The sequence below is a fragment of the Orycteropus afer genome, unplaced genomic scaffold, assembly GCF_000298275.1.
Source record: "Orycteropus afer afer isolate SDZICR_OR568_19922 unplaced genomic scaffold, OryAfe1.0 scaffold00089, whole genome shotgun sequence".
NCBI lineage: Eukaryota > Metazoa > Chordata > Mammalia > Tubulidentata > Orycteropodidae > Orycteropus > Orycteropus afer.
The window spans coordinates 3,850,942-3,874,534 of record NW_006921676.1 but is presented as its reverse complement, the minus strand read 5'-3'; the positions used below and the strand labels follow the sequence as shown (position 1 = coordinate 3,874,534).

Below are 23,593 nucleotides of genomic sequence, written 5' to 3'. Positions count from 1 at the left end.
CCAATATGCAAAAGGAGAGTGTTAAAATTAGAAGCATTCCTGTGGGGTGACTCCCTTTACATGTTTTGAATCTCCCAGGTAACACTACCTGTGGATTTATCTTTTCCCTTTAAATAAATGGTTTGGAGGATTTAACACAAAACCAGCAACAACAAAAATGAATGGACCTATCATTCTCTAATACCCTTACTCTGGGTTTTTTCTTGCAGGACTTGCCATCACCTGGCAAGGTGTCTTTATCTGCTTATTCGTTTCATTTGTCACAGTCCACCAAAATGTAAGTTCAACGAAAGCTGGGTCTCTTGGCTATTCATGTATTTCTAGAGCTCCTAGATTGGTATCTGACACACAGTAGGTTCTCAATAAATATTGATTGACTGACTGAACAAATATACATATATTGTTCTTAGGTGCTGTCAATTTGGACTCATAGAGACTCCATGTGACAGAGTAGAACTGCCCCATAAGGTTTGCTTGGCTGTAATCTTTATGGTAGCAGATCACCAAGTCTTTATGCCGTGGAGCTGCTGGGTGGGTTTGGACCACCAAACTTTTGGTCAGCAGCCAAGAGCTTAACCAATGTGCCACCAGGACTCCTCGAATAAATATACACATGATCATAAATACTCTATTTTTTTTTTTTTTTTTCTGTTGGGGGACATAATAGTAGCGACCAGCAGTTAAAAACCTAGGTTGAGTCATCCATATATTTTTTTGAAAAATACTATTAATTTATTTCAAGATGTATAGTTATCAGAGCTGACATGCTTAAGTAGAAAGGTAGCAAAACTTATTTGTAGACAAAGGAAATGACAGGTGTTTGGCATGTTTATAATCCATTTTACAACACAACGGCCCTAAGAATACCATTGCAGATCCCACTTGCCAGCACAGCCTCACTAGGAAGCTGGCACCAAGCCCAATCCTGTCTGCTAATTCACAAGGACTGTGACAACACACGCAACATTCCAAGGCTCACTTACCGTGTGGTGAGGGGTGAGCTGGAAGAGGTTGGGGGAGAGAATAGCGGGAGCGAAGAACCTCAGGAAAATGAAGCTACTGACAGCAGTGTATCTCACATCCAGGTCATCTGCAAGCAGGAGAAAAAGAAAAAGCCATTTTACCTGATATTCAGGAGTTAACAACATTTTTCTAATGTAGTGCATCTTGTTTTTCCATGAGTACTTCATAAAGAATGCCTACAGTCCCCCCTCCCTTTCTCTTTCTCTCCTGTGTTGACAGTTATTTAAGAAGGTGATTTCTTTGGGGAAGAGCTTGATGTCTCAAGTACAGCATCTGTTTGGTATTTGGGGCTGTAATTGTGGGAAGGGGAGATGCACTCATTATTTGGTAATATACTCACATTTGAGGTGTGAGAATATATTTTATTTATTACCATCTTATTCCAAGAAACAATGAAGGCATGCTCAGATGCACTTGGTAATTGGCTTTCCAAGAACATTAAATGCTGTGCTCGTGATGTAAAGAGCCCCGCTTCTCAACAAGCAAGCCAGTGACAGGCTTGGCATGTAGAAGTCCAGGCACCCCAGGGCTCCACTGGAAGGGAGACAGAAAGCTAATGTATATAGCCAGGTGTGGACAAAAGGGCCCAGGGTTTCTCAGACCACTGTTACTCTGTCTGGACAGTGATCTGTCTGGACCACAGGGATTGTTCTGGGAAGATTTTGGAGCCAACACTTTCACATAGGTTCTCTCAGGTCAGGAAGACCCACCTCAGGTCAGTTTATGGAAGGACAGAATGGGACTGGCAAATGGTGCCCACTTGGGCAAGGGAATGGCTTAAGGCATGCTGGACACTGTTTTCCCTCTCTAAGCTTTTCTAAGAATGATGGCTTCTGAGAACCTGGCCTCCCAAACCCCCTAGGACTGTGTACCATGCCTTAAGTCATTAGAGTTAACAAGAACACTGTACAGCTAGAGCAAAAAGATTTCCTCTGCATTGCTAACAGGGAACTCTGTGTAGAGTGGCTTGTAGTGAGTGACACACTGCAGAATCCAGCACAGATAAAAAGCAGGAGTTCTAAAGAACCACACTCAGATCTTTGGCAAATTCCTCACTTCCCAATCCCCTAAATATTTCCACCACTCTCTTCCAGTTTTTTTCTGTCTCATGAAGGTGAAAGGGATTTCTACGTATATAGTATTAAACAATTCCTCCCAATTTACCTCTGGAAAAAACTGCTGGGAAAATCTCGTGAAGGAACTGCTTCTCTGAACTGGAGAGTGCCGGAACACAGAAATAGTGAACATTTCATCCCTAAACAACAATCACCAGTTTGTTCCAACTCATGGACACCCCATTCATGTCAGAGTGACCTGCGCTTCACAGCGTTTTCAATGGCCTATTTTTTGGAGGTAGATTGTCAAGCCTGTCTTCTGAGGTATCTCTGGGTGGCCCTTGAACCTCCATCATCCTTTCAGTTAGCAGTTGAGCACATACACGATTTGCAACACCCAGGGACTCTAAAAAATAACCACTAGGACAAAGGCTCTGCCAGAAAGGCTTTCTCAGGTGGCCGGGAGGCCCTGGCATTGGGACAGCGCACCCACAAGAAGAAAACTGGAGAGAGGAGTTAGGAAACACTAGCTGAGAGGACAATGACTTCCTAGCAAAATCAAAGTGTCCACCAGGAACATAAATGTGGAGGAATGGCTGGCTAGGGTTTTTGTGTGCTGTGCCATCTGTCCCCTGATTCTAGATTCCTACTAGCCTTCTTGTGCAGCAGGCTACGGGTTAAAACTGCTTTTATTCAATGCTGCCTATGCAGACTCTGAAATGTCCTTTTTGTTGTGTTTTGTTTTGAAGCCAGCCCAAGGGCTGTCAGACATATGGCAGGTGGGAAGATAATTACTCAGTGAGGGGCTGTGGTTATTTTTAGCCAGTGTAAGTGTATTCTGAGGAAGAGCAACTCACCTTGGAAGCGCTTGGCAGCTGACTCCCTCAGGGAGAAGAAAATATCACACATGACAGTTGGGCAGCTCACCCCAGACTTGGAGATCACATTAAAGATGCGGTCCACATACTGCCTCAGGTTTTCCTGCAAGGTTGAATACATGTCAAACAGGCCCAAACAGTGCACTGGCATTGACCAATGCTGGAAGGCAGAGGATACTAATCTGGATTTAAATTTTCTCCCTGGGGACTGCCCCATGTTGGCATGCTTCAAGTATCACCACTAAGTTTGAGGGCTGAGGGACATGCTTGCAAAGGGCCATGGACAGTTGAAGGCCAGGCTGGTGTCCTGATTCCAGGCTGGGGTCCATGACAGAGCTGAGGTTCCAAGCTGAAGAGGCAGCCTCAAGCTTTGCTGCCCTCTTCCATGGAGGTTACTTTGTTCAATGTCACCTTCTTAGTGAGGCCTTAACTCTCTCCATAGATCTGATCAATCTCTAATACAATTGTTTAGAGTCCATTCCACTAGAAAGGAAGGAGATTTTTGCTTGTTGTTCACTGCTGTATCCCCAGCTCCCAAACAGTGACTGGTACACAGCTATACAGTAAACACTCTCTCGATGGAGAGATAAATGGATGGAGAGATAGAAGGGTGGTGGGTTGATGGACGAATGGAAGGTCAGAGAGATGAGTGGATGGAGGGAGAAAGAGAAAGGAAGGTCGCATGATGGAAGGTAAGAGAGATGGATAAAGGGAGGAAGAAATGGATGAGGACTTCACCTTCTCTCACTTCCCTCTGAGAGGGTCTCACTGGGCTAGCTGAGTTCACAGTCTATTCGATTCCCTAATCAGCCATCTCCTAATTAGCCTCTCTTTCCTCACCATCCCCATCCCTTAGATTCATTTTATTCATCTTTAAACTATTGCTATGGAATTGATGCTGACCCACGGTGACCACCGGGAGGTCAGAGTAGAACTGTGCTTCATGGGATTTTCAGTGGCTGATTTTTCAGAAGTAGGTTGCCAGGCCTTCTTCTGGAGTGCTTTCAGTTGAGAGCGTAACTGTCTGCACCACCCATGGGCTCCTCTTTAACCTGTATAGGTTTCATACATTCTTCTGTATAAAAGATGTATTTTCCCAAACATTAAAAAAAAAAAATCCTCTTTAAATACATACTGAAAATTACAGTATTTTATAGTGATGAAAGTAATCATTCATTGGGATCCTGGGGAACATAGGAAAAAAAGAAAAAAAAAAAAAAACAAAAACCCCACTGTATCCTTTTTCTCTACCCTGATAGTATTAACTGAGTACAGAATTAAAATTCACTAGAATGTAATTCCCTGAAGGTAGGAACTTTGCCTCTATTATTTAAAGGTATGGTTAAAACTTGGCATGATCTGACATGAAGAAATTATAGGAAAAGATGAAAACTTTAGGGTGAAGTGTCAAAATCAGGGAGGTTTTGCTTTTTTATAAAAAAAAAAAATAGAACAAAGCTCCCAGGAGCAGCATGATATGCTCAAGGTTTGGGTACTTCTGTTTGTTGAGGTGGAGGAAAAAGGACAGGGGAGGTAGACTGATCAGGCTTGTGAGGCCATCACTAATAGGTGTGCTTCTGGAGATGAGGAAAGAGCAGGAGAGCAGATGGAGGCCACTAGGGAAGTGGAGCTGAGTGAGGCAGTCCAGGGAGGCAACGTTTGTGAGCAGGAAAGAAACAGCAATGAAAGATGATGATAAATGGCCGTCACTCTGGGACTCATAATTTAACACAAGCTGAACCACAATGAACTGAATTTAAAGCTAAAGACAAACAGTTGCAAACTTTTCCATTTCTGACTCTAGTAGTCACCTTCTGTGCAAAGCATAACTCAGTCTCCTTCCCTACCCCATCCTGAAATCTCATAGTGAAAGAGTCCCTAAGTAGTCAGAATACTAAAAATAAATAAACAAATAAATAAAAAACAGGTGACTGGCTTTGGAAAAAGTACAAATGAACAAAACAGAGGAACTTCTTACCAAGTTGTTTTCAAGGTTTTCACCATCTTTTAACTTCACAGGGTCAATTTCACAGGGTTTGTGGCTTTGGCATATCTGCAAAGAGCATTTAAGACAATGACTATACCAGGTAGGTTTTAGAAGCACAGGAGGGGATTAGGGGTTAAGGATGTCAGGCCTCACTGAAAGGGAAATCATGAGCTTTATTCAGAAAACAGCTCCAGATGGTGAATTCTGCAGCCCTGGCAGCTGGTAGGGAAGCAGGGCATTGGGGAGGCAAGTGTGGGCCGGGAGGCCAGTGGGGGTCTGCAGGCAGGATACAGGGTTCAAACCCAGGCCCAACACTCCATTGGTCAAGTGAACTTCCCCTGCCCCAGCTGCACAGCTGAAAGGGAGCTGATATGCAGGGTCCCTGGAGGGAGTCAATGAAATAATGAATGCAAATAACTGGTGAAGTGCACAGTCCTGTACCAGATAAATAGGACATTCTCAAAGACCGTTTTGCATCAGTTCACTTGGTATTATGTTTCATAAAGCTTTAATAACCTTTTTACTTCAAAATGCTAATATGATCTTGTACACAGATCAATCCAGAACCCTATTTTAAATTCTCTGTCATTTGCAAAGAGCCTATTTTTTATGACACTGTTGTGGAGGAAAATGCTGCCGGAAAAGTATCATATTTAATAGTTTAGGTAAGAAAGTGCTGAGTCATTTGGAAAGGAAACATGCGGTTTAAATATGTCAATCAATGACTACTCTGGCAAGAGAAAAGACCATACTGTATGAGAGAGATAATGAAAAGCTATATTACATAGCTGCAATACAGCTCAAGAAAAAGCTATGCTGCTTTAGGAATTCAGAGAGAACCAAAAGGGATGTGGGGAAAGCAGATGTCCACGTGAAGAGCCATCTATTCCTTGTATATCCTCTGTCTTCAGCTGGATGACAGATTTTTTAAGTCATTTTTTTAAAATTCAGGAAAATGCAGATGATTGTGGAATACATCATGAAACTTCTCTATAAGAGCTAGTAAAATGGTGTCCCTGCGGCGAAACTAAAAATAAAGCTGATATTAAAGTAATAGCTCTTGGTTAAACTGAATGTCTATTTTATGCACTTTCCTGTATGTCTGTTATTACTCACAATGAAAACATTAGCTCTCAGGGAAGTTATTCTCCCCTCATCAACAATGTCAAAATAGCAGGGACCTGGCAGCTAGGGTCTGCAGGGGGGGACCTTGACTCACCTCCTCTATGATGGGCTTCAGGGTGACGTGGAGGTAGTGCATCCCTGCCAGCTTCATCATCTCATCAATGCACTTGGAAGTTAAAGAGTTTCCTCGGAAAATGGTATTTGGGTCTCTGGAAAACAGTTTGGGGCATGATTTTTGTCTCCACATTAGTGCTACTAATGCATGTTAAGGAACCAGAGCCTGTTTTGGAATGCTCTTTTGTTTGATGCAGAAATAAGGTCCACTGATGAGTGTGTCTTCAGATTTTTTTATGAGGTACAGAAGACCAAGGTCGCTGGGTGGCACAAGCTATTTGTGCTCGACCTATTAACCTAAAGGTTGATGGTTCAGACTCACCCAGTGGTACCACAAAAAAAAGACTTGCTGATCTACTGTAAAGATCACAAGCATAACTTTATGGAACAGTTCTACTCTGGAACACATGTGGTTGCCGTGAGTTGTGATCAACTCGACAACAAACAGGTTTGAGTTTGTTTGTTTGTTTGTTTTTTAGAAAAGCCCAGGCATTCTGGAATCCCTCTCTCTGACCTGAATCTCCCTCCTACGTAAAACATCCATAATATGCTTTGCAACTCAGAAGGTAATATAATAGATTGATCTTTGCCAAACTGTCACCTTCTCTCTTGGTGAGATTTTTTTTTTTTTTTTTGCAATCAATTAATGATTCTAAGCATCAAATACTCTGGTCAGGATAAAGAGGCTGGCAGAGAAGCAAACAAAACAGACTGTTCTTTACCTCGCTTAACTGGTGGGTACATACTGGATCCGTCTCAATCAAAAAGTGCTGTCTCCTTTCCTGAGAGTGACCAGGGAGCAGCTCTTTCAGTAGAACAAGAGATGCTAGTCTTGAGAGGATGCAGTGTCTACCAATTTGCAATCCTTGCCTCCATTTATATGTTGTTGTTGTTAATGTGCCGTCGAGTCAGACCCGACTCATAGCGACCCCTCCTTGGGTTTCTGAGGCAGCATCACTACGGAGGTAGATTGCGCAACCTTCCTTCCCAGGAACGGCTGGTGGGTTTGAACCGCCAGCCTTCTGGTTAGCAGTCAAGTGCCTTAGGCACTATGCTACCAGAGCTCCCTCCATTTATGTAGAGCTCTTAAAATTTAAACATGAAGCAACCTGAAAGTAGACTGCAAATGCCATGAGGAACTGAGTGCTTTCCCTAAAGCATCCAGTGCCTATGCTCACACCAACTCTTGGCACCCTCATGGTGAGATTTCCTAAAGAAAAGTCAAGTTTTTAAAAAATCTGTAAGTGTGTCTCTGAAAGAAAAATCTGAATTTAGATTATTGTCTCACTTGCTTATGTTTCCTCACTTCGAAGTATCTTTTGATGGAGACTTCTACAGTTACTCAACTGCCCAGATCTTCTACAGCCTTAGCTTCTCAACTCTGGGTGGCAGTAACCTTAAACCAGTAAACCTGCTGTTGTCAGTCAATTCTGACTCATGGTGGTCTCCTCTGTGTCAGGGTAGAACTGTGCTACACAGGGTTGTTAATGGCTGATCTTTTGACATCTCCAGCCTTTCTTCCAAAGTGCCTCTGGATGGACTTGAACCTCCAACCTTTTGGTTAGCAGTTGAGTGCATTAATTGTTTGTACTGCCCAGGGACTCCACAGTAACTTTAGATTTCCCAAAATCATGTTTAGACTTGCCTGTGGAGATCGACTTGACATTCTTTCAGGAGGTAGGAAGGCAGGAAAAAGGGGCAAAGGGAGCTGGGGAAGAGGAAGCAGGGCCAGCCCTGAGTACTCACTGAGTCCTTTCCACTTCAGCATTTGCAATGGCACTGATGAAAGGCACAATCTTGCCATAGTGCAGGAAGAGTCGCACCAGTGGGATCGCTGCCTCCTGCTTTTCTCTACAAACTTCACCCAAAATATGGGCCGCAGATGCAGATACAGGCTGAGCAAAGAGATAACATGAACTTTTACAAAGACAAGCACCCAACTAACAGAGTGACCCTCAGATCTACGCAAGTCAGGTTTCCAATGCTTGTGCCTTGGAGTGGTATTGAATGTTTTTATTTTCCCTCACATGTCAGTATTTTTCAATCAGTGCTGTTGTTAGGTACCCATGAGTCAGTTCCAACTCATCGAGACCCTGTGTACAACAGAGGGAAACATTGCCCAGACCTGCTCCATCCTCACAATCCTTGCCCTGTTTGAGTCCATTGTTGCAGCCACTGTATCAACCCATTTCATTGAGAATTTTCCTTTTTTTTCACAGACCCTCTACTTTACCAAGCATGATATCCTTCTCCAGGGACTGGTTCCTCCTGATAACATGCCCAAAGTACCTGAGATATAAAGTCTCACCATCCTTGCTTCAAAGGAGCATTCTGATGTATTTCTTCAAAGATAGATTTGTTCATTCTTCTGGCAATCTGTGGTACATTCAATATTTCTCACCTACACCATAATGCAAATGGATCAATTCTTCTTCAGTCTTCCTTATTCCTTGTCCAGGTTTCCCATGCATATGAGGTGACTGAAAATATCACGGCTTGGGTCAGGAGCACATTAGTTCTCAAAGTGACATATTTGCCTTTAAACACTTTAAAGAGGTCTTTTGCAGCCCATTTTTTACAATACGTCATTTGATTTCTTGACTGCTGCTTCTATGGGTGTTGATTGTGGATCTAAGTAAAATGAAATCTTGGACAACTTCAATCTTTTTCCATTTATCATGACATTGCTTACTGGTCTGCTTGTGAGGAGTTTTCTTTTATGGTTGATGTGTAATCCATATTGAAAGCTGTAGTCTTTGATCTTCATCAGTAAATGCTTCAAGTCTTCTTCACTTTCAGCAATCAAGTTTGTGTTATCTGTAATTGTAGGTTGTTAATGAATCTTCCTCCAATTCTACTGCCATGTTCTTCTTCATATAGTCCAGCTTTTCAGATTTTTGCTCAGCATACAGATTGAATAACTATGGTGAAAGGATACAACCCTGACAAACACCTTTCCTGATTTAAAACCATGAAGTATAACCCCTTGTTCTGTTCAAACAATTGTCTCTTGGTCTATGCACAGGTTCCACTCGAGCACAATTAAGTGTTCTGGAATTCCCATTTTTCACAATGTTATCCATATTTTGTTATGATCCACCCAACTGAATGCCTTTGCCTGGTCAATAAAACACAGAAAAACATCTTTCTGGTATTCTGTTTTCAGCTGAGATTCATCTGACATGAGTAATGACATCTCTTATTCCACATCCTCTCCTGAACCCAGATTAAATATCTGGCAGTTCCCTATTGATGTACTTCTCAACCATTTTTGAATCATCTTGAGTAAAATTTACTTGCGTGTGATATTAATGATACTGTTTGATAATTTCAGTCACTAGGGGGCAGCAATCTAAAAACCAAGCCCTTTCCAGAGAAACCATACTCACCATTAACAAATTTTTAGTGATACAAGGCTGCCAAAGAAAACAGGGAGCATGATCTTTTCCCTTTCTGCTTTCTCCCTTTACCCTTTATGTGCTATCATTTCCAGCCATAATAAACACAGATTTTTTTTTTTCTTTTAATTTTATGTGCTTTGGGTGTAAATTTACAAAGCAAATTTGTTTTACATTCAACAGTTCATGCACATTTGATTTCATGCTTTGATTATACCATCCTCTTATACCATCCCCAACCATAACAAACTCTCCTTCCCTTCGGTCTCTGTGACTACCCCCTCCCTGTGCCCTTCTTATCTATGCACTCCTGTCTGTCCAGATTTCCCCCTATGTGAACGCTGCCCCTCTGGTGTCTCATGGTTGATTGATCTAAGGGGTGCATCTCCCTAGAGTAGGTGCTTCGGCCTAGGGTAGGTGTTCTGCATGTAGGTCTTTCTACTGAGAGTCAATCCATGAGAGTGAGTCCATTTCTAGGCCCGAAGGGTAACCCCAGGCCATAGTCTCGGGGGTTCCACCAGTCCCTATCCGACCAGTGATTCTGGTCATTTTTGTAAGCACAGCTTTTTGCTGAGACAGAAAATATGCAGTTCATGAAAAATCACATTAAAATCGCTAATTTGCAAATGTCTTTGGGCTGTTCCCTTGTGGGGGTCATCTACAAAAGCAAGAATCACAAGTCCTGTTACTCTTCCCATCAATCCCCAAAATTCAAAGAGAATAAGATTCTGTAAGCAAAAGAAACCAAAGGCATTTGACTGTCAGTAAAACATAAAAATTAGGAAGTTATACACCCTGTGGGTTCTCACAACCGTTCTAACTGCAGAAGAGTTGGGTGTGTCCCTCCTTGTAGCCAGATAAAAAGGAGATAAAGATCTTTCTCAAAAGGCAGGGCACAAAAACAACCTGGAGACCTGAAGCTGTTGGTGAAACTCACAAATAAAGAGAGGAAGTAGCTGAGGTGGTTGAGGCCCATCAACCAGGGCAACTCCCTCCCTTACCCTGAGATAGATATGTCCCTGATAGTTTTAAAAAGGTCATCAGTACTGTAAACCAAAATGGCATGCAGGCAAATTACCTCCACATCTGCAGACTTCAGCAGGAGGTCCCGGAGGGGACTATAATAGTCTGAGGAGAAAACATGGTCTTCTGTGTAAACTACATTCAACCTTAAGGACCCCAGATCACCTGGTTTTAGGCTCTTACTGCCGTTATCCCGGGGTTGAAGGAAATACCTGGAAAGGACACACAGGAAAAAGCCAATGTGAGGCAGCAGCATCTTAAAGGGGCTGGTTCTCTCCAGAGCCAAACCCAGCACCCTGTTGAGCAGCTGGTCGTTCTCTCACACAGCTCTTTATGTGTTGGGTCTGGAGCAGGTGACAGGTAGGAGCACGAGGGTGATTCTGCAGGAGGTCCCCCCTGCAGCATCTGGGAGGCTCTGTGCAGCCTGGAAGGATGCTTCCCACCCATGGAGGCCTACTGTTAAGGCTGTTTATGAAGAGCCACACACTTAGAAGTTAAAGGAGAAAAGTGGGAAAAGGTTGGAGGAATGAGGAGAAGGATGAGAAGGGGAAGAAAATGGACATGAAAAAGTGTCTGAACCCATATGTTGGCTTGAATATACATATAAGTAGTTAGGGTCAACTTTGCAGTTAAATAATTTACCTGTGAAGAATGACACTTGAAAATGGGCTTGTAACAAACAAAGCACAATTGTAGTTATTTTGATAAAAGTGTAGTGTAGCTTTCAGTGTTAGAGGGAAAGGTGAGTGTGTGTGTGTGGGGGCAGTTAGACATCTGGGGACTTCATGGTCATTTGTAGTGATGCTTTCAGACTTTGTGACTCTTCTCTCTCTTGTTCTACCTTAGTTCAGTCAAGAACCATATTTGTTCTAATTTTATTGGCTATGCAGTTTAAAGATTTTATACAGGTAGATCTTGTCTCTGAGACACTTAACCACCATGGGGTATTTGATGAGGTTTTCAGTGCACCACCAGATAAATATCATATCCTTGGGTTAGTATGGCTGGGGGTTTGCTTAAGCCTCCCAGCAAGAAGCCAGAATCTGATTATGTGGTCCTTGGTCTAGCTGCCTGTGGCTCATGGAATTAAAAGGTATATGTATCCCATGATTTCCTTTTGACAGAAAACTCTGCTATAAGCACAATGTGAAAAGTTATACAAAATATGTGATTATTTTGATGTCCATAGGTGCTGATGTATAATGTAACAAGACAGTTCATATCCTTACTGTACTGTGTATCTGTTAAAAGAAATGAAGTAAGAGAACCAGTGAGCAGGGTCAAAAGTATTTAAGAGTTCATACTGATGACATATTTATTATGATGCAATTTGATTTATAAATTGAAATAAAACAAAGGGATATCCCTTACACCAAAATAGAGAAAGCAAGAAATAAAAATACAGGAAAGTAGCAAAACGTTAGCCATCTGGGATACCTGAATGAGTTATGATGCAACCTGGTTTTAAATGTAGATTTTGCTGAAATACACAGCACCCTTTCACGCCTTCCTCAGAGGGTGAGGAGTCACCTTTTGATGATTTTACTGTTAGTGCATAACATGAACCAAAGATTAAGAACATCAATCATTGCATGGAGTTTGGATACAATGATGTTCTGATAGACCAGAGAAGTGTGTCAGCTGTTTGCCCCATCCCCAACATGCTGTTTTAAGACCTGTGTTTTATCCTCCCTTCCTCTTTTCTTGGTTTGAAGGTTCCTAGGCATCACCTATATTTCAAGGGCTACAAAAGTAGAAACTAGATTACCAAGCTAGAGCTGTTAGAAACATATGCAAAATTAGATGGGCTCCAAGGAGAAGCTGAAGGGTTGAATACATAGATTTTGTGCTATTTCACTATGGAGCCCCTTTTTGCTTTCTTTTGATTTTTCAGCTCTGTCCCCTAGAGATGAGGTCACAAACTAGCTGATGTCTGACTGGGCACAATGTCACGTTACCATGCTTCGTAAGAGCTGGACTGCCGTAGTACTTTCAATGGGATCCTTAGTTCTCCCAGAAATTCATCTCCAAATTTCAAGTTACTGGCATTCCAGAGGTCAACTCTGAAAGATAAGAACCAGTAAGACAAATTTTACTTAAAGAAGGACAACCTAGGGTGGAAAAGAGATTATTTACATTTTTTTCTCTTCTTCCTCAAGAGGAGCTTGGAACATGATTGAGCCTTACTGCTCTGCCAAAGTCAGTCTTAATGAAGATTGAAACTAACCAAGTATGTTTAAAATATAAGTTCAAACCAAGATTATGACTTTGGAATAAAGACCTGCATTTCTCCACCTGCAAATGTAAAGAGAGGAAAAGATAGGAGCAGAGCACATCTGTCTGGTAGGTGGTGAACATGATGGTCTCTTGGGACTCTTTCACTCTTTGACACAGGAGGTTAAACCCATTGCCACTGAGTCAATCCCAACTCATAATGACCCTATAGGACAGAGAAGAACTGCTCCATAGGGTTTCCAGGGCTGTGAATCTTTACAGAAGCAAACTGGCTCATCTTTCTCCCACAGAGTGGCTGATGGGGTCAAACCACCAACCTTTAGTTAGCAGCCAAATGCCTTAACCACTGCACCACCAGAGCTCCTTTTCACAGAAGGTTAGGTGTTGCTTTTTGGGTAAGCTAGTCACATCTTCACTTCAGCAATGTCTATAGTCTCCATAATGCCAAGAGCAGCTCAGCTAAAGAGAGCAATCTCCAAAGCAGAAGAGCTTGGTAGGTACACGCATCTTCACATTACTAACGGGAGCATGTCGCAAAGCTGTGTCTCTTAGCTCTGGCTCAAGCATGGTTACTTTTAGTTTGTAGGAGCTTAATCAAAGCTGCATGCATGAATGAATCAAGTCCAATTCTCCTCCATCTAATTACTTCTCAGTGGATGAGACTGTCAGTAGAGAATGATGCAATGTATAAAGATATGAAAATGCCAGGATTGGCTAGCCTGACCAATTTTAAAAACCAAGATGCTCACTACTTTCCATCACTTGAAAGTGTATCTAGAAAAAAAAAAAAAAAAGGTGTGTGTGGTGGTTTGTATTTGAATGTTCCTTCTCCACCTGAACTTAGAACCTTAACATCCACCAATCAAATAAATACTTCTTATCAGGGTGAATCATAAATGAAAAAGGCCAAACACTCCCCACAGAGGAAAGGGGAATGAGAGTAGCTGATCACAAATAGCTGACAAACCACAGCACTATTTATGTAACAACCTTTGTGAAATGTCCATGCCTATCTTTCTGAACACTCTGTTAACTTCTGAGATGGGAGGGATCACTCACTAGTCTTTCTTTCTCAGGTGGAACTAACTCTCCAGCGTTTCTATAAGATTTTCAGGCTGTGGTAATTGTATCTTCCTGTCAGACTGAGTGGATGAGTTAGCTGGTGTTCACAAGTTAACAGGTTTTACACTACACAATAACAACTTCACTACCTGGAGCTGAGAATCTAATGTTAACATTTCTAACCACGCTTTGGTGATCAAAGGAAATCAACGTGGAAAGGAAAATTCTACAAAACTGCATGCAGTGTAGCCTATGATCCTTGCAAACTAACACAAGTGTGGTCAGCATTCAGTTGTAGAAAGGATGCCATAACAAGAAATGAATAAGCACTTGGAAGACAGTGAAGGTGATATTGGAGGATGGCAAATGGGAATCAACATCCCACAGGAGATATTTTTAGAATAAAACAATGTTTAATCTGTCAATTGACAATTTAGCAATATGACAAACAATTTGTCAGGCCTGTTTTCTCTTTGTCCCCCTTTTAGTCAGAGAAATTTTAAAATATTTTTGTTTGTATGTTTAAGGAAAACCCAAAAACCCTAAGACTTTAATTTAAAAAAATTCAAAGCCCAATTTAAAAAAACACAAAACACTCTTAACAAAAAAAAAAAAAAAGAGGAAGCTGTATATGTCAGAGGAACAGCTGGTATCAAAAGACAACTCTGAAACAAGGCCTTGTCAAGACTTTCTAGAGAGTCTTCCAATGAGGACCTTTCAGAAGCTGAGAATTTAGGGCTACTCTGCCTCTAGTTCAGTATTCTGAAGCAATGGAAATGAAGATTTAAACTAACTGAATATATTCAAAAATTGAACTCAAGGCAAGTTATGTCTATGGAGGGGATAACTATACTTCCTTAGGACTTGATGGGAAAAGAGAAGATATGGATACAAAACCCCTCTGTCTTGCATGTGGTAGGAAGAGGAAGTTTTGGGGGAAGGGAAATGTGCTCAGAGAACATTCTGTACAATTTCAGAGCACCCTCAGTCTGCTTTCCCTCACTGTCACCAACAGGGTTAGCCATTCCCCTCCTGGCCCAGAAGCCTCTCCCACACATCTCAGCGATTGCCCAAGAGGACTTGAAAGCCAATACGAGTGCATTTGAGGAACAACAGAGCGATCTCTTCCCTAACTGTACGTCTGCGGTCTTTCTAAACGAAGCTCACGTGCCTCGGGATATCCTAACCTTAAAACAAAAGCTGATTTTAACCCACAGTAAACTCAGGAAAGTTCATAAGATGCTCAAATAAAAACCAAACTTGCTGCTGTCAAGCCAAATCCAACTCATGGCAACCCCACACGCTTCAGAATAGAGCTGTGCACCACAATGTTTTCAAAAATAAGTCTTAAGTCATGCCTAAGTGTGATTATTTAGCCCTCATGACTGTTGAAAAGTCCACATTTCCTATTTGTTTTCTGACTCTCTCAATTACAACATAAGCTTCACAGGGGCAAAGCTGTGGACCTCTGCACCTTGGAAGTGCTGGCATCTTGTAGGGGCATCAGTATCTGCCAGATGAAAGACAGGAGAGTAGCACACATGGCACTTTGCATGACCATAGCAATGTAATAGCCATTTGTATTTTCCAAAACAACCTAAATAAAATTAGTGTCTAAAAGTAAATGCATTCTACAGATAGGGGTATCAAAACTAGGTTTGGAGGGAAGGGGTAATCAGGAAAGGGATGACTTGAGTAACTTTTTTTTTTAATGGCTTTTTGCCATTATGCACAACATGGAAAGTTTCACTTGAGTATATGTGTGCCTCTTTATAGTAGATAGGAGGCATTAAGCAGAAACATTTGTACAGGAAGTTGGTACAGACAAAACAGGCTACAATAAAAACAAAACCAAAACAAGTAAGAATCCAGCTTACTTTTACGAAGAAGAGGGACACTAACTTGGTGCATAAATGGACCTTCCTGGAAGACTGCCTTTTATAAGACTCTAAGTAAATGGGATTGTGGAGGCTTTCTGGAAACAAAGACTCATACTTGTTTGTGTTTCTTTTGATGTTCTTTCTGAATTTGGGACATGAGAATATCTCCTCCTTATTTAAGCATCCAAATACTTTTGCTAAACCACACATGATGTATTATTCTCCTTCATTTCCTATGGAAAGTATTAGGATGCCAAGAAAGGAAGATTATGGGAGCAAAGCAGCCATAGGTGAATGTTTAACAAAGACTTGGTTTCTATGACAACATGCTTGAATAGAACAAGGGAAGATAAATATAGGATCCACAGATAAGATCATTTTTCAAGAAATAGTGCTTAGCCTTTTTCAGGAGGACAGGAGCTCATCAGAGAAGGAGACTGGTCGAGTCTGGAGCATGGCAGAATCTCTGATTCTGTGAGCAAGTGTGCCCTGTTCAATTCGAAGCAGGGCAGTGAGCAGGCAGACAGTGCCACGCACTCCGGGCCCCAGTTGCCCTGCCTCTGCGCTGTCCAGGGGGAAGGCTGGCAGGACCTGCTGGGGATTCCCTAAACTGGAGAGCTGCAAACCAAAGATGGTGGGAACCCAGCTCTTGAATGTTTTCTAAAATTGATACCATTAAAGTTTTTTTCCAAATAATTTATTTTGTTGTTGAAAATATACACAGCAGAACATATACTAATTCAGCAACTTCTACATGGCTAATTCATTGATATGATTACATTCTTTAAATCTGTAAGAACTGTGCAACCATTCTCACACTCCTTTTCCAAACTATTCTTCCCCCCTTAACATAAACTTACTGCCCTGAGCCTTTTTTTATCCTCTATTTTGAACAAACAAGAAAAAGTAACTTCAAACTAAAAGTGCCAAGTAGAAAACATGGATTTTCTTACTTACCTAATTTCAAGTTTATCTACATCCTCCTCCTCAAAGTCAAAATGGGATTTTTTGCTGTAGCTACAGGGTCTGGTCACCTGATGACATAGATGGGGGGGGGGGAGGGGAGAAAGCACTTTAAAACACAGCCCCTAATAATAATCATAAAATAAAGATAAGAACAGCCAACACGTATCAAGTGTTTATTACGTGCTAGGCATTGTTCTACATACTTCACATGCATTATTATCCCATTTATCCTCTTAACAATACAGTGAAGAAGTTACTATGTGTATCCTGACTTAACTGATGAGAATGATAAATACTAGTGAGCAGTAGAGAATTCAAGTCTATCACCACTATGTGTTTTTATCGGCTTTGCTCAACTCTTAAGAAGATACATGCCCTAAATTAGTTTCCTTTGCAGCCTCATGCCCTCAATTCTTGGGAGCCTGGGTATCAAGGATACCCTTGTACCAGGAACTTTCCCTTATGACCCATTTAATCCACCCAACATCCATATGGCCAGAGGATTCCCCTCATTCTGCACAGGAAGACCCCCAGAGGCTCAATAACTCAACCAAGGTCATAGCTGAATCTCCCCACCTGCCACATCAGCACATGCCCTCCATGCATTTGAATCCTATGTACTAGGTTCTGCAGATGGAAGATAGACAAGGTGTGGTTCCTGTCCTCAAGGACCTATCTGAGTGACAAGCACATGGCACCTCAGTGGTTCATTCAAATTGTCAGCTGACTAAAAACCTGCTCTCTTGACAGAGCTCCCTGCTTTGTAAGGCCTTTTATTTTTGCTACTGGTGCTTCAGAGCAATGTTTTTTTTTTTGGGAGGGGGGGTCCCCCTTGAGTCCCTATGTAGTCACATGGAGGAAGATGCTGCACCTTCTCATTGAGATGATGTCAAGATCACAAGATCAGTTCCTTGCATTCAGCTGACTGAAGGCATTTCTGAGGTTTCTATTTTATCAATATGATGCAGAAGGTACAAGCACCCCACCCATGAAATCACCACAACTCAGGAAGATCAAATGAGACACTGATATCGCTGACCATAACTGTCTGAAACCACAGCTTCTAAACTTCCCCTAGGAGCAACTTTAAAGGGGATAGGGTGCAGGGTGTGTTTCAATTTAGTTGGGGTTAGAAAAATGAAAAAAAAAAATCAAAATACTATTATTTTCCTCTTGATTATTTTAGGGATTGTGAGTTCCTTAAAACATAGAAAGGAACTAAAGAGCTAGACTCAAGTGATAGGATACATTTGAAGCACATTTCCTCCCGTTCCACAGTGACCCTCATAGCACTGTGGAAGCTTTCATCCTTTTATCCTTGTTTGTAACCCAGGACTAATAATGTATCCAGCAGCTGGGCTCTTTGCAATTGCAGTTACATACTACGCATTCTTGTTTTAATGACACAAACCATGTATTAAATTACAGCCATGATTACAAAGAGGTCTCCTTCTTGGCTGACTGACACATTTCCTCTTCCCTCTCTCTTTCCCCGCTCAAGGGATGAGGTCATAGTTAATGTTTGTTTAGAAGCTTTCGGCTCAGAGTTCTAATCCAGAATTTGGCACGAAGTCATTATGTGATCTTGCTTAAATTGTTTAACCTCTGAGCTTTAATTTTCTGAATTGTAAATTAGAGGTAAACACTAAGATGCCATTCAGGAAGGCTGAAAGGAACAAATGGTTCGAAGCTTCCACTTGCTATGCAAGAGCACTGTACCCATCACTAAACGCTTGTTGCAGCAGTTATCTCACATTCTCGGTCCCAAATCTCCCACATGCTCTCTCTCTCCTGACCCCATACCCTTCTTTCCAGTTTAACCCCTAAGGAGGCCTGCTGATGTAGTGGTTAAGTGCTCAGCTGCTAACTGAAAGAAAGGTCAGTGGTTTGAACCCACCCACTCCTCTGTGGGACAAAGATGGAGAAGTCTCCTTCCATAATGGTTACAGCCTTGGAAACTCTATAGGGCAGTTCTACTATGTCCCATATGGTTGCTGTGAGTTGGAATTGAATCAATAACAATGAGTTTGGTTTGGATTGGTTTATTTAACTCTCCCAGGTGGACCCCAAATCTGTTCCTCCCCCACTTTCCCCATCTCATAAAATGCACTACCAGCTACTCTAGTCAGAAAAGTGGGAGTTGTTTCTGACATCTCCTGCTCCTCCTCCACTGCATCAGAACTTTCATATATTCTACCTCTAAACTCAGTCTCAAATCCCACCACTAATCTCCATTGCTTTTCGCACCTCCCTCATGCAGCCATATTCACCTTTGGGAGCAAGGCATCTCCCAGACCTCCCAGAGGCCACCATACCTACTCTATCTTTGCCATCCCACCCCACACCAATCATTCTCCTCCACACAGCACACAGTCATCTTTTTAAAAACACCAATCATGCTACTTTCACACTTAAAATTGTTAAACAACTCCCACAGCACCCTCTTGTAGGCTCACCACACCCGGGTCACCATCCCTGCGCTTCCTCAGACATGGCTGAGCACATATTTCAGTCCCTCAGCCATGCTGGTAAGGCAGGCTCCTCCTCAGCCTGCAGGTATCTGTTGAAAGGTCATCTTCTCAAGGAACCTGCCTCAGTCCCTCGGCTCCTCCGTGTTCTCCTCTATTGTAATACCCTCTCTTGTACGCACAGCACAGATCACAATGCTATCACAGGGTGGCCTGTTTATTATCTGTCTCCCTCACTGGACTATCAGTGAGGTGACAGCAGGACTATGTCTATTTTCTTTTCCATTTTACTGCCCACCTGACACCAGCACATAGTAGGCACAAATGTATTTGCTGAATGAATGGAGGTGGCTCTTACAGAATTTAGATATGTAAGGAGTTTTCAGGTAGACACAGTTTGCCCTCAACTACTCATCTAAATGTTGGCAATTAGAACCCATCTAGCAGCACCACAGAAGAAAGGCACTCTTCCATAAAGATTATAGCCAAAATACCCTATGGAGTTCAGTTCTACTCTGTAACACATGGGGTTGTTAGGAATCAGCTCGATGGGAACAAGTTTGGTTTTTTGGTTTTAGTTTGTGCCTGGGTGGTGCGAATGGTTAACACACTTGGCTGCTGACTGAAAGGTTGGCATTTGAGTCCACCCAGGGGTGCCTTGGAAGTAAGACCTGGTGATCTTTTACTGAACAGTAAGCCATTAAAAATGCTGTGAAACACAGTTCTACTCTGACATATATGGGGTCACTGTGAGTCTCAGTCACCTTAATGGCAAAAGGAAAAAAACTAGAGTTTCCCGGAAGAAACTGGAGTTTACTGGAAAAAAACTGGAGTTTTCTGGAAGAAAATGGCCTAGAGGCTACTTACTTCCTATTGAAACTATATGTTTACATTTCTTGTCTTGTTCTTGCTGAGGCTGCCTGCCAGCTCACAGGGCAGTGTTTCTCTTCCACACTCTCCCTTCTTGGATGGGTGAGGAGAAGGGCAGTCAGGGGCTTGGTCTCAAAATGAGTCACAGGCCATGAAGCCTGACACAAACCATGAAGTGCTGTTTACCAGCTGAAACTGATATGAGATAAGGAGAGCCTGGTAAGAGTGGATTTGTTGTCACCAAGCAGGGTGTTGAGTCATTTTGGTCAAAGGACATAAACTCCAAATAGCAAGGTTTATTGAGCCCTGTCTTCTCTGATCTTTGGGCAGGTCTGCTCCATAAAAGGAGGGTGAGAGTGAAGCAGCTTTCTGGTGGACCTCAAATGGGAGCAATTATCAGCTGAGGTTTAAGGCCTTCTCAGGAGTTTTACAGATTGGCTATCCAACTCATCTGTTGGTTGCCAAATTAATTTACTGGGTTAAGACTGGCATTAGAAAAAGAAATAGAAGTATACAAGACCAGCATTAGAAAAAGAAAAGTATACAAGATAGAAAGTAACAATGTACCATTCACAGTATGGGTAAGAATTACATAGAAACAGGCAGATATAGGTATATGAATGAATTGGGTCACAATGCAAAATATGTTTCTTATTGTGTGTTGTGCTGAAAGCAGAAGTTTGGAATCCACTGATCTAAATTATTCCAGACAGCCGAGACAAGGAAGGCTATTACCACATCTAATACACAATTCACATTAAAAATGGGTTTCTACATTTTCTGATCAAGAATTCTTCCCTGTCTTTGGAGAACAAGAATGAATCACATTTGAGGTTAAGGTGAACCACCACTGGGTTTTCTGCCTTATCTTGAATCTCTTAAACACAGTTTTCATCCCTGGAACAAACACCTGACTCAATATATTATATATGTAGTCCAACAGGCATGACTTCCATCTGAGACTGATAATGTCTCCTCACCCTAGCCCTCCTGGATCCTGCCTCTAAGCCCCTTCATTCCTGTTGCCCCAACAAAGCAGTTTACTGCCCTCCTCCACTTAAGAAAACAGGTGGGCCTCTGGACACCTGTCAGAAAAAAGTCCAAATTCTTCGCACATGAAACCCTTGGTTCTCACTTATCACTCCAACTTCATTTTCCAAAATTTTTCCTTTGTTACCTCATCCACACTTTGAAATCTAGATACATAGTGCTTCTTGCCAGACTCCCAATACCTTATACATGTAGATGGCAACCTTTCTTTGCATTTCCCTCTGTCTGGAATGTGATTCCCCTTTCTACACTCTACTCAGGAGTCACCATCTCTGAGTAGTTGGGCTCAAACATCTCAGGCAGGACTGGCAGTCCATTCTCTAGGTTCCCAAAGCCAATTGTTTCTGTGTCTGTTCTAGCATTTACTGTGCCATATGCAATGATTTGTTTACATTATCTTTCTCTTCTACTAGGTAGCAAATGCCTTGAAAACATGTATTAAGTCTTACTCATCCTTGTCTCCTCAGGACCCAGTATATATGAAACATTCAAGAACTGTGACTGATGAAATGAACACCTGACTAAATATGTTATATATGTGCCTTCTTAAAATTCCAGTCCAGTGCAATTGCTATGGAGTCAATTCCAATTCACGGGGACCCTGTGTGTGTCAGCATAGAATTGTATTCCATAGGATTTCAATGGCTGATTTTTGCATGTAGATCACCAGGCCTTTCTTCCCAGGTACCTTTGGGTAGACTCAAACTGCCAACATTTCAGTTAGCAGTCAAGAGTGTTAACCATTTGCACAACTCAGGGAGGGACTCCTTAAACTTAAACCAGCTATATTTACTTGCTTTTCTGTTTACAAAGTCTTCAGCTGTTACATCTTCCTTCTTATTAATCTTGTTATTTCTCATTCTGAGAGGCAGACAGAAAAATCTCTGTGTCTGAATGGATTTCCCCTTTGGCATAAAAAAATCATCACTATTTCCTGTGACACATATTCCCACCACTGATCAGGGAAGGTTGGGTGGATTGGCTTCACACAAACAAATAAAAACCCCCAAAGTCCCAATAATGTGGAAAGCTTTCATTTGTCAGGATTTAACTCAATCTTGGTCCAGTTCAGGAAGCAAACATAACAGTTTTTTTCTCTAGGAAGAGCAGAGAAAGTTCCTGGGAACCAACACACTACAGGGTGGGGGAGGCACTGGCCAGCATGGTCCTGGACTTTCTCATGTGTTGGTACTTGAAAGCGACTTTCAAAACGATCTAGACTTTTTGCCAAAGTATCCTGGGTACAGGGTTTCAACTTAACATCCATCCTGTGAAAATACCCACCTCAAAATAAAACACTTCATCAAACTGAGGGTTGTTGGTCTTCTTTTTCACTTTTGTCTTCTTTGCTTCCGATCTATAATTAAGAGAGGAAGGATTAAGATTAAAAATAACAGTGTTGATCTCAAATCTCTAGGTCTTAACACTGAGCTATTAAATGCACAAGTAACTTACTGCCTTTATTTATCTTATAAATATTTCTGTTTGTCTCCAATTCCAGATGGTATGCAAATCAGGAACCTTCATTGAGCCAAAAATACTTAATGTGAAACATAAAGGATAGGTTTTCTAAAGAGCAAATTGAGAGCAATAAAAGAAACAAAGGGAAGTCAAAATTATACATTCTACCTCAAAGTGCTTCCTGCATTCTTCTGAATGAGGTATTATTATCATTACTTCAGAACTGTACCCAGTGACTACTACCCAACCTTACTAGGCCCAAAAATGAAACCCAGGAGACAGTTACACGATTACTACTTGCCTGTATGGTCCTGCTAATGTCACAGTGGCATAAGGATCACACTGTCCATTCACTATGGGGAGACCTTGGCACTCGAAGATACTGAAGAGAGAAGTAAGAAGGACATGGAGATGAGGTGCAAGGATCAAAGAGTTAGACCTCTTTTAAGACATGCTTTTGGGTCTAAGAGGGCAGGTCTCTGAATAAGGCTAAGAGTAAAGAGCCATGAATTCTGAGGTCATTAACATCCTGAAACAGTAATGGATACACTGATTAACAATTAGAAAACATTTGGAAAAGGAGAAAGTTCCTCTTCCAGCAGATGAGTATGTAAAACATTCAGTGTAAAACAACCACAACTAAGCACAAGTTTCTGGGGACTGACTTGTATGATTTATAAAACTTTCTTAGAATGATGCCTTAACCACTACGATTCATTGTAATGACAATTAGCATTTCCTTATCATGAGCCAGGCACTGTTCCAAGTGCTCACCATGATTCACTCATTTCATACTCCAACAATCTTATAAAGTAGGTACTATGCTTAATTCCATTTTACTGATAGGAAAAGTGAGGCCTAGATCAGTTAAGTGAACTTACTGCTAATAAATTGCAGTCAGGATTTAAACTGAGAAACTGATGGTAAGCTTGTGCACTTACCATCAACATCATATATGTCTCTTGGTAGTATAAGAATCCTCCTACTTTCAGATTTTA

The 23,593-nt window shown here is 41.7% G+C and overlaps 1 protein-coding gene across 1 annotated transcript in view; it reads right to left on the bottom strand.

The window, feature by feature from the left end:
• The window catches only part of RASA3 (RAS p21 protein activator 3), a 201,159-nt gene that overhangs the window by 41,999 nt on the left and 135,567 nt on the right, over positions 1 to 23,593 (bottom strand). The window contains exons 5-14 of the mRNA XM_007942377.2: positions 22,897 to 22,977; positions 22,419 to 22,491; positions 16,738 to 16,814; positions 12,562 to 12,666; positions 10,659 to 10,815; positions 7,929 to 8,077; positions 6,163 to 6,277; positions 4,935 to 5,009; positions 2,936 to 3,059; positions 984 to 1,090 (exon numbers count right to left, since the gene is read on the bottom strand). Coding sequence (XP_007940568.2) covers positions 984 to 1,090; positions 2,936 to 3,059; positions 4,935 to 5,009; positions 6,163 to 6,277; positions 7,929 to 8,077; positions 10,659 to 10,815; positions 12,562 to 12,666; positions 16,738 to 16,814; positions 22,419 to 22,491; positions 22,897 to 22,977 — 1,063 coding nt within the window. The remainder of the gene's footprint in view (positions 1 to 983; positions 1,091 to 2,935; positions 3,060 to 4,934; positions 5,010 to 6,162; positions 6,278 to 7,928; positions 8,078 to 10,658; positions 10,816 to 12,561; positions 12,667 to 16,737; positions 16,815 to 22,418; positions 22,492 to 22,896; positions 22,978 to 23,593) is intronic.